Genomic DNA, 11624 nt, shown 5'->3' on the forward strand with positions numbered 1-11624 from the left:
TATAAAATATCATACTGAAATTACTTTTGCTTCGGTATTTTGTCTTTTATTTATATTATCATTTAAATTAAGATATAAATTTCAAAAATTAATAATATCTTTTACAAAGCAAATAAACTTTAATATTGTTGGAAGCTCATTATGATGATATATTAATAATAATTTACGACTAACAGTGCCTAATGAGTCGATTTTATATCGACAGCTCGATAGCTTATCCACCAGCATCTGCTAAATATAAATAATAAAAATTTCCCGCTGAATTATATGGTATTACATTTAATGTAATTTGTGAATTATTCACAAAATGCTAGCATCTATTTTGATATGCTTTGTGTTGGTGAATTTTATGTTTTTGTCAGATATTATTGTGTACGGAATTTTTCAAGCCTCCAAATTTTAAATTAAACGGATATTCACATCGGACGATTGGTGTGTGGTGAATTATGCGAAATAAATTCTTTTCGATAAATTGCGCGTTTGATCGGACTATAATATAATATCGATAGTCCACATTTTATTTTGTATGTCTATAATTTAATCATTTGTCACATATATATTTATTTAAAATCTTAAATTCAAATAATAAACAAATAGGAAGCAGTGAGAAACATTTAGCTCTTCTTTAACAAATTTACAGCTGGATCACTATGTGTTAAACATTTTTATTTGTTATAGTTAGGTTAGGTTATTGTTTCCGAAAAATAATTTGATCCCGTGCTTTGATTTTAAACAATAAGAAATAAAACAAACTTTAATATCATTGATCATTATGGGTTAAAAATAGATATATAAAAAATTCAGTTAATGTTCTCAAGAACAAAGACATTTAAATTCCAAACGGCCATTAACAGTACTGATACTTTCATTAACATTGAGGTGAATATATCGAGAAAATATCGTTTACTCACCTTTTGCAATAATTATATCGATACGTTCTTCCAAGCAGAATATCTCAAATGCAACAACAAGCCCGAACAGAGCGGACGTGCGGCGGTAAAAAATTTTGTTAGTGGCTATATTGTTTTTGCTAAAAAAGAGAAGCTTATTAAAAATAATTACAAAATGTACCGGTGCAAAAATGAAATTATACCAACATGAAAATTGATATTTACAAATATTTAAATATTTCAAAAATAAATGTGCAAGTGTGAAATAAATTGTCAAATACAAAGAAACGGTAGTTCTCTTATACCAGTCGTGTAACGGTTTTATAAGCAAGGAGATTAAGAAACGAGAGAATCGCAAATTGATCAAAACAAAGCGCATATGCAACAGTAAATTTGCAGTAAAACGGATACAACATGTTCGAATTAGAGGATTATTCAAGCAGTATTCACGAGGGCTTCTTCAGTAAATATGCAGTAAGTATTTTCATACATACATAATTAACTCCCGCACAATCGCATGAACATCGAAGCACACATGTGTGTATGTATATTTGTTCACCAAAAGTCAACAAAGCATCAGCGATAAATACAAATTAGCGAAATCCAATTTGCATGCCGGCCGGTAACACACATACAAGCATATTTACCAATAAACTGGCAAGCTTTTATCGTTTGTTTTCAAACTTGTAACGTTCGTTTCACTGTGAATTCGCCGAAGTCTACAAAGACTTTTCCTAGTATTTTGGCACCTGCGTTCCCCCTGCCACTCTTTAACAGAGCCCAGTCTGTTGCGCACTCGCCAAAAAAAAATGTTTACCCCTCTCTTTTGTTTCGCTTGCCTTGTGCTCGTTGGCAAATTCGCTTCGGTATTAACGTTCGTTTTTTTTAAAATTGATTCGCCAACTTTTGCAGCGAGTAGTACCCACACTATTACACACTCGTGTAAGTGTATGTGTGTTTGCGATCTTTAAAATTACTCTTAAGTCACATTCACTGGAAGTGCTGATTAATGGTGGTGAGTGGGGGACCAAAGAGCGGTCATAGCCGGAACAGAGCGGCCGATAATGTGACCATTAATAGGATTTTTTTTTTTAAATAAATATGCTTCCTCAACTTTGGAGCTATGTCCGGTTAATAACTCGGGTATTATCGTATGTGGAGACCAAGTCGATGTAAAGCCAGCGCTAATGTTATTGCTGACTCAACAGCGCTCTGTTGTGTGCACTAAAAACGTAGGCAGCAAAAAGGCGGCGAAAACTTTGCTGTTGGTTGCTGTTACTGTTGTTCGCTGGGATGAGTTTGAGTTTGAGTTTGAGATGGGGAATCGGTTGGATGACCTTCATTTATTTAAAGCGACAAATAATTATAAGTTGTTTCTCTTGTTCGGAGCTATCCAAAGCATCATGCGTAATTTATTTAACTTTTTTTTTATTGGTAAACATACTCAAGTATGTATGTATCTTTTGTATGTATGTGTATACATATGAACATATAAATATGTTTGTCGCTGTTCTGCGAGCTGCTTCAAGCTGTATCTTTTGTTTTTTTGCGTTTTAAACTTTTTGAAGGCCAAACGTTCACCTCGTTTGCTGGCGGTTTCTTCTGTCTTATGTAGTCGAAAATTTGGCATGATTAAATTAAATTAGGGAATATGATATATATACATGTATAAAAGTACACCGATTTGTTGTATTGACATACAGTGTTAGATATTCAAGTTTAATGATTTGTTTTAGTAAGACATTACTCATATTAGTCCTGACCTCCTACAAGGTTTTTTGATAAGCGCCACAGATTTTTAGAAGTATGCGCGCCTGTTAAAGTCATATTTAACATGAAGCAATTTGCAAACACACACACACACACACACAGAAAAATCGCATGAGAGCTACAAGTGTGTTGAATGTATGTGTGTGTGTGCCAGTGTAGCTCTTATGTATATTGTATACATATGTATATATATATGTATGTTTGCGAGGAGAAACAAAGAAAAGCAAACACAGCAAAACGCTTTTGTCTTTCATGTCGTTTTCGAAACGCCACAAGTGATGGAGGAGAAGAGAACCGAGAGCCGAGCCAAAGCGCTCTCAATGGTCACACATCAAAAGCTTTCGCTCGCGCTCTCAAGAAATAAAAATTAAAAAAAAAAAAAAAAAAAGTAAAGGCATGCATAAACTTCAAAGTTCAACGCGCCGACTAGCCGGCCGGCGAATTGAGTTTGAGTGAAACCCCATTTGCCCCCCAATCGGCAGATTGTGGAAAGAAAAACTCAGACTCAAACTCATGTAGCCGGCAACATGTCGCTGCTCAGTGCGCGCTGTGGTTCGTTTGTTGCTTGAATATGAGCGCCCAGCTGTATGCCGCATAGATTTTCTCACGGCTCGCACACGCACACACACACACGTGGACACACCCACCCTCGAGGCAACCCTTTGGTGCTGGATGTATTTTTTGCATATAGCCCAAAAAAGACAAGATATCATAAATATAGACTAAAAACTGATTTACAACGTCGCTTTTCCCGGGACATAAAGCAATTTACAAATAGGCGCTCATAATTACGGCGAAGACATTTGCCGTTGGTGCAATGTTGCCTGCCATGCTGATTTTGTTCGTTTACCTGGTTCTGTCGAGTCCAGATTCGGATTTGGATTTGTGTGCCAGAGTCGAAGCCAGAGCCAGAGCCGTCAAGCCATTACAATTTTAAGGTGAAAGCGGTGTAAAAAGAAAAATAACCGAGGTAACAGCAAATACAAAAGATGCACAGCAGATGCAAAGGATGGCGAAGGTACCAAAAAGGAATTACCGATAACACAGACACACACATGCACACAGTAACACAAAAGTAATTCTACAAGGCGGCGTATGAAATGCTGCACCCCAGTCGCCTTGCGTTGTCTAGGCCACGAATTGAGCCAAGGGTGCGACACTGAGCTCTCTGCATGCTGCCGTCTGCCCAATCATTTACACACGCACACATTCATACATGCAAATGTGTATGTCTGTGTGTACATATGTGTGAGGTCGGCCGTGTCCATGCTTTCCATTCCAATCTTGCGCCGCTCAAAAGGTCAACAGAAGGCGGCAATTTCAGGCTTCAATCGGCAAACTAAAGTTTTATAAAGTTTTCCCTTTTTTGCTATTCGTTTGCCTGCTGCCAATTTTGATCGCCTGCTCAATGCATTTTTATTTCGGCACATTTTTTCGAAAGCAATTTTTTTTTATAAAAAAGAAAGAGAAGGAGAGTGCATATATGTAATGCAGGTGATATGAATTGCCAGCCAAGACAAATAGTGAGTAAAGGCAATTAGAAGCAGGAAGTTTCCTTTCCGTTGGAAAATGTGCACTTCACAACTTACAGAGTAACAGCTATTTACCCACACTTTCGTATACATACAGTCAAATGAATTTGTACATACGTATGTATGTATGCCTGTGTGTGTGCGTGTGTACGTACGAATACGGGGACAACCCCTGAGTGCTCAAATTGCAGCTGCCTGCCGTCTGCTCTATCTGCCTGCTTGCTTGCCTGCCTGCTCAGTCTGTCAGCCTGCTTGGCAAAAGGTTATCGGATCACTAATACACGCACATTAACGCACACACACACGCACACTTTATAGTAATGCATATCGATAATAGAATGAAGTTTGCTTGAATGGAACAGAGGAGTCTTTTATTTATTCGTTATTGAACTAGTTTTTGCGCAATGGACATACATGTGTGTATAATATGTATGTACATATGTATGATACAAATTAAAACGATATGTAATAAATAAAAAATAATACATAATAGCCTTGTTATTAAAAATTTATAAATTTGTAAAAATATTTTTACCAATAACAAAAGTATAAAAGAAATTTTAACATGTTTAAATTCATAATAATTTGAGCGATTTTTTTTTTCTGTACGAAATTATTAATGAAAAATATATATGCATATTTTTCATAAAATAAAGACAAATACAACATTTTATAATTTATGTATGCAATTTTTAATTCATAATAAATGTATACCATAATATTAAACACAATACAAATTGGTAATTATCATTTTTAATATAAATTCACCATGTGATTACTATACATACTACATCTACCACATCTTTCATCCATACATATGTATGTACATACATATTTTTACATAAATTAAAATTACATATGTATAATTACATAATACATAATTATTATTATTATTATTATGCTTGCTTATAATGCTTATATAAAGCTATTATTTTAGTGCATAAATATTACATGCACACATCTGTATATATTTACATTTACTTTAGTATTCATATGAATGTCCCTTATATTGCTTCGTTCAGTTAGTGCAGCTTGTTGCATTACAAGTCAAAGAGCCAAATGACTGTTGCTGATGAGGCAGCTGCTGTTGTTTTTCAATGTGCAACACCTGCTGTGCCCCAATTGTTGTTGCACGCCCTGTTTCTGGTGCCGTGGACACCACTGAGAGAGCAGGAGGCAAAGTCAATTCTGCAGTTCGCACCTCTTGAAGGTGTTGCACAGTATTTTCCATTCAAAATTTCCTTTCATTTTGCATTAAAGCTGCCCAGACACCAGCCAGACACAGGATTTGTGTGTGTGTGTGCGTGTGTGTGTGTGTACATCCCAGCACATTTGGGAGCTGATAAAAGAACGCGCGCCAACAGCATTGAAGGCCTGTACAAATTTATGGAATCCTGCTAAATTATGCAACTTATCATCATTCGTAGAGCATGCGGCATGCGGCATGTGGCGCTGTATGTGTGTGTTTGTGGCGCATCTATCGATTTTTTCAACGGGAGCAGACGCCAGGGTCGGGCCGGCCGGGTCAATGAGTTGGAATGTGTCCAAGGACACGCTGCTCTCATTGCCATCTAAGCCAAACACACCTACAGATACCAGCCAGCACCCACCCCAAAGAGCATGTAACAGGCGCGAGCGTTTGCCTCTCTTTTTACAAAGTGTCGTATAAAATGTGAAGTTGCGCCTAATACTCAAAGCATAAAAAACATGAAAAATGAAAACATGAAAACAAAATGTTGCTGAGCATGTCTTAACATATGCGGCACGTTGAGCGGCTCGAGCTGTTAAACTGTTAAACTGGCGCCTACTACCCTTTTTCGTAGCAGAATTCAAGTTATCGCAACATCACAAAAAGTACTCAGACGAGCGCACAGTTGTTCAACTTTCAGCTCTGCTACTCTGTTGTTGTTTCGTTTTGCAGAATGTTTTGTTGCCAACTGTACTGTGTTGGTGTGCCTGTGCGCTCAACAGAGAACTCTGTGTTGTGCGGTCGATGTTCTATGTTTTCAACATAAAGAGTAGCAGAGTTTTTCTGTGTGGTTTCTCTTCCACTCGCTTGCTTTATTCCTTTTTTTTCTCTGCTTTTCGATGTACAGACCTACAAACATACATATAAACAGACGTACAGACGCACATACTTACATACATACATATATCTGTTCCCCTTTTCTCGTATATTCGCCGTGAAATGTTGCTGCAACATTTTTAGATTGGCAACATTTGCAGCGGTGGTTGTTTTTAGCATAGGCTCGTTGTTTGTTCCTATAAAGGCAGCAAATATACAAATATCTTTATGCTGCATAATATATCCATGATTGTATGTATGTATATGTGTGTATGTATCCACTTAGTTTGCAGCTGTAATAAGTAATTTCTAGACTTGATCTTTGAGCTCGACCCTTTAGTATTCATGTGCTGATGTATATTTCATAAATACATATGTATGTACAGTCGATCATCTGTAATCACGTGCAACATTTATACATCAGTATGATGTACAGTACAAAATGTTGCCTTGTTTATGTTTTGTTCGGCTGCATCAGTCTGTTTACATAAAACTTTCGATTTTATTGATATCCGGTTTAAGATGGTGGCCTTTGATTCATACTTGCCTGCCTGCATGCAATGATATACATACATATGTATGCACATATCCCAGGCTCAGGCACTGTTATTCATATGTATGTGTGACTGAAATGCATGTGTTGTAATTCACGTTTGTTGTTGCTGGACATTGGCGCCGATATGTACAGACGTATGCACACATACATACATACATATATGATGGTATGCTGTGTGCCATATGCAGCCTGTGTCTGTCTTTCGATGCCTGCCGTGGAGCGTAAAACCGGTTTGGACACTGCTCCTGCTTCGTTCCCATGAACATGTCAGTTCTTGTTGTTGGTGCACATTAAAAAAGGAAAAGTATATACTTGATTGTGTATCCTATGTACATACAAACATCTACAGACATACAGACATTTGTATAACAAATCGAGTATGATGACAACTACATACATACATACAATACAACAAGGCTGATAATGATAACGTTGATGGCATAATATACTCGATATGAATCATGCACATACATATTTATGTATCTGTATATTTAAAGAATCCACTAATCCACTAATATGGATGTATGTATGTATATGAGTATGTCCATATGTAAGTGGAGCCAATGTATACAGAAATGCAAGTCTCCTATGTTAATTTAAGAAATGACAACAGGTTGCAAGCGGAGCAGGAATGCGAACAGCAAATGCCTATGTAAATAGTAATATAATTGTTTACAATATAATTAATTGTATTATTTTTAAATGGTTACCTACAAAACAGTTAATGTAGAGCAACAGCTGATCATTGGTTTGTTTGATCAGTTAACATTATTCAACACTGTTGCGCAACAATTAGAAAGTTTGGTCACCTTGCCTATTTGATTTATTTTGATTCAGTTATTTTTTTCCTAATATAGATATACAATATCTATCTCTATCTGTATCTGTAACTGTATCTTTGTCCTTTAGTGTTTTGTTGTCTAAAATATAAAACAAAAGATTTTAGTTTAAAAGTTTACTTTAAAAATGATTGATATAAATAAGGAACGAATGGATTTATTTATTATTATATATGATAATAAATAATATATAAAGAAATATTTATTTTTTATTATTAACTTTTGTTTAGAGTGAAAAGTATCTGCCATTGTTTCAAAATATCTGTGATCTTATCAAATGTAAAGCTTTTGATTTGAATAACAGTAAGCTTTAATGTTAGCTTTCGCATACAGCAGTCGTAATTCCGCGCGTAGATTCATTCGTTCATTTGCGAAGAGACGATAGCATTACGAAGTATATCTAATGTATATTTGTTCACAGGATGCGACGGGGCCTTCGCTGGACTTTTATGTGTCCGACTCCATGCAGGATATGCTGGATGTGGACATTCGGGCGGAGATAGCCAATGTGGTCGGCAGCTCCAGTGATTTGACGTCCTCGCTCGACCATGCTCTGGAGGCTATTTCTGCCATAAACAACAACAACAACAATAGCAGCAGCAGTGCATTTTCAACGCACAACGCAAATGCGAATCTCTTGGCTAGCAGCGCACTGCATGCCTCGCCTACAGCCAAGTGGATGGGATCGTGCGCCAATTTCTGGTCGACGGCGGATTATTATGCGGACGTTGGCGCCTGTGTCAGTCCCATCTCCGTGATGCCGCTGATTAACTCAAATTCCGGCTCGAATTCATTAATTGGCTCGGGGTCCCCGCACAAGTCGCGCGGTGGGGCGCCGACAACGCAGAGCAGATCGGCATCCGCAGCTGGACAGGCGCCACCCGCCTCCCCTTGTGACCAGCACAAGTCGCATTTGACCTTCTCCCCGGCGCAGATGAAGGTCAGCGCCGGTTCGATGCGCAGAGAGCAGGTGATGGCCCACATACCCAAGCAGATTTCCACACTGCCCATTTCAACATCAGTCGTAAGCAGCGGCAGTAACGGCACAGCACCGCCAACCATGGCCACGAATGCCGCACTACAGCGGCGTAACTCGTCGGCAGTGGATGCTGTACGCAAGGATCTGGGAACGGAGCTGCGCAAGGTGCAATCGTCTGGCCTGGAAGAGGCGAAGGGTGCGCCTAAAGGCACTAGTCTACTGACTACTGGCGGTGCCAGCACCAACACCATTAAGCTAGGTCCCGGCATCGGTGGCCTGACTTTTGCCAACAGCGCCACCTACAACAAGCTGAAGCAGCAGACATCGGCAAAGTCTCCCAACGGCGCTCCCATCACCTCCAATGGCAACATTGTGCTGAAGCGCGATCGGGAGGCGAGTCCGCTGCACAATATAACGACGCTGCACGCGAATGGCGTGCAGAGGCGTGGCAATGCACCGAAGAGCATCGCCTCGTCGGCCCATTCGCCGCATCACCAGGTGCATGTGCAGAACAGCATTGGCTCGCCATCCTCCACTTCGTCGTCGACAGCTGGACGGCCCACCACCTCTTCGCCACTGTCATTCGCACCGCTGGGCAACTCCAGCTTCAGCAACGGCAACAGCAGTGGCATCCACAGCAGCGTCAGCAATAGCAACGGCAGCAACATCGTCAAGCCGCTGCAGCAGAAGGTGAAGCCGGCAGCCATGAGCAGCGCCTTCCCAAAGCCCGCCTACTCGTACTCCTGCCTCATTGCGCTGGCGCTGAAGAACTCGCGTGCCGGCTCCCTGCCCGTGTCGGAGATCTACAGTTTCCTGTGCCAGCATTTTCCCTACTTTGAGAATGCGCCCAGCGGCTGGAAGAACAGCGTGCGCCACAACTTGTCGCTGAACAAGTGCTTTGAGAAGATTGAGCGGCCGGCCACGAATGGCAATCAGCGAAAGGGTTGCCGCTGGGCCATGAATCCGGAGCGGATCTGCAAGATGGACGAGGAGGTGCAGAAGTGGTCGCGCAAGGATCCAGGAGCAATACGCGGCGCGATGGTCTATCCCGAGCATTTAGAGGCACTTGAGCGAGGCGAAATGAAGCACGGATCGGCTGATTCAGATGTGGAGCTGGATTCGCAGTCTGAAGTCGAGGAGTCCTCTGATTTGGAGGAGCATGACTTCGATGATACCATGATCGATGCGATGCTTGTCGAAGAGGAGGACAACGATAACGTTGAGTGAGTCGGAAGAAAACAAATATTAATATTCAAATTCATAATACTTTGATTTCGATTCGCAGCTGGGAAAACAGCGAGGATGAAGAGGAGCATGTGCTTCATGAGTATGATCCAAACAATCAAGCAGCCAATCACCCGCCAACTGACCATCAGCTGATCGTTTCGCAAAAGAACGGAGAATTCGATATTGTGGTAAGATTGATAGATCTTTGAATGAATGAACTATATTCATTGACATTTGTGACGTGTTCCTCCGACAGGTTGACGAACTGTACGAAGATATCGACATCGATACTGGGAAGCGGACTGTGCGCCACGGCATAGTCAATGGGCAGACAGCAAACATAATTGAGCTCAATCCGGCCGATCTAAATGCTAACGATGGCTATCAGTCACCGAAACGTGCTCGCCTCGACATCAACTACACCATCGGTCCGGCCGGTGAGCTGGAACAGCAGTATGGCCAGAAAGTTAAAGTGCAGCAGGTACATCAAGTCCTGCACCAGCAGCAACAGCCGCCCACGTACAATCGTCGGAAAATGCCGTTGGTTAATCGCATTATTTAAGCAGTCATTTTATATTCATGCATATATATATGTTTAGATATATATATATATATATATATATATATATATATATATATATATCAAATATGTATATAGAGATCATACACACTAAGTGTTAGGTTAACGTTTTAGAAATACCAATCAGCTACGCTTAAAACTATTTCTAAGTCAGTTTTTGTATGTGCACAGTGCAGTTTCGACTTAAATGCATATATATATATATATATATATATATATATATCGGTATATGCACTTCTATACAAACATATTTATATATTCAATTTGGTCGCGCGCTTTGTATTCATTTCTATGTACATTGAAGGGGGCTTTCAAATAAATGTCTATGTTGCAAGCATTAATTAATAAGATATACGACTTCCCATTATATCTGACACATAATTAGAAAGTTTGGTTAAGAAAAATTTGACGCTTGAGCGAAAACTCAAGAAATGCATCCAATTTGATAATACTTGTAATTGTTTCAATTCCCGAAATCCAAAAATGACGAAACATTAATAGTGTTAATAGTTTTTCAAAATCTTGACTATAATGAGCGTTTTTGAAATTGATCTCCAAAAAAAAAAAAAAAGAACAAATTATATAAACATACACATTAATTACTTTTGACTATTGTTTTTCATAAATTGAGTAAAAAAATTGTTGAGAAAATGAAACAGGCAAAAATTACGAATTGAATTTATATTTAAGTATGACTAATCTAAACTTCAGACAACGAAATATCGCTTATAGGTATTTCCACAATTGTTAACTGTACATAAAAATGGCATTTATAAGCATTTTTCAGCGAATTTTCTATATATACATTTGTGTAGGTAATGTTGAAAACAACCATCCAAAACTTGCCGGTCCAGTATTCGTGAGACAGACGTTGGTAGAACATGCTGCCAAGTATAAATGTTATATACTATTTACTATACAAGGTTATTAGAATTTGAATTCTCTAATTATTCTAAAATGTAGAGTCAATTAAATTTTAAAAATATTTCATCATATTACATTTGTATGTGTATGTAAATAATTTTTCTTATGAAAGAAATGTATACTATTTTAGATGTAAATAAAATGTATGTTAATTATAATATAATGAATGATATAGCAACCAAAACAACCAAACCCGCACAACACTGTAAGAATTCCAAACGAATTGTCAAAATTCCCCGAACGAAAAGACTTGAACTCACTT

The 11624-nt window shown here is 38.8% G+C and overlaps 1 protein-coding gene and 1 long non-coding RNA gene across 3 annotated transcripts; one reads left to right on the forward strand and one right to left on the reverse strand.

The window, feature by feature from the left end:
* Positions 1 to 946: 946 nt before the first annotated feature.
* Positions 947 to 11391, forward strand: LOC6572431 (uncharacterized serine-rich protein C215.13). The gene is made up of 4 exons (XM_001998504.4): positions 947 to 1364; positions 8074 to 9854; positions 9917 to 10046; positions 10115 to 11391. The coding sequence occupies exons 1-4, from the start codon at positions 1305 to 1307 to the stop codon at positions 10418 to 10420; spliced, it is 2277 nt and encodes a 758-aa protein (XP_001998540.1). The 5' UTR covers positions 947 to 1304; the 3' UTR covers positions 10421 to 11391.
* LOC116804657 lies at positions 6343 to 8067 on the reverse strand. Of its 2 annotated transcripts, none has more exons than XR_004364661.2 (2): positions 7528 to 8067; positions 6343 to 7461 (listed from the first exon to the last, which is right to left on the reverse strand). It is a non-coding gene; the product is annotated as an uncharacterized LOC116804657 (long non-coding RNA). The 2 variants fall into 2 exon arrangements; XR_006356780.1 differs by having other exon boundaries at positions 7524 to 8067.
* Positions 11392 to 11624: the final 233 nt, after the last annotated feature.

This window comes from Drosophila mojavensis, unplaced genomic scaffold (genome assembly GCF_018153725.1).
Source record: "Drosophila mojavensis isolate 15081-1352.22 unplaced genomic scaffold, ASM1815372v1 contig_19, whole genome shotgun sequence".
NCBI lineage: Eukaryota > Metazoa > Arthropoda > Insecta > Diptera > Drosophilidae > Drosophila > Drosophila mojavensis.

Bases quoted from the DNA above. Each gene is read 5' to 3' on its own strand.
- LOC6572431 (XM_001998504.4), top strand. From the start codon at position 1,305: ATGTTCGAATTAGAGGATTATTCAAGCAGTATTCACGAGGGCTTCTTC. The intron at 1,365-8,073 runs GTAAGTATTTTC...ATTTGTTCACAG, and splicing joins GCTTCTTCAGTAAATATGCA to GATGCGACGGGGCCTTCGCT. The intron at 9,855-9,916 runs GTGAGTCGGAAG...TTCGATTCGCAG, and splicing joins GAGGACAACGATAACGTTGA to CTGGGAAAACAGCGAGGATG.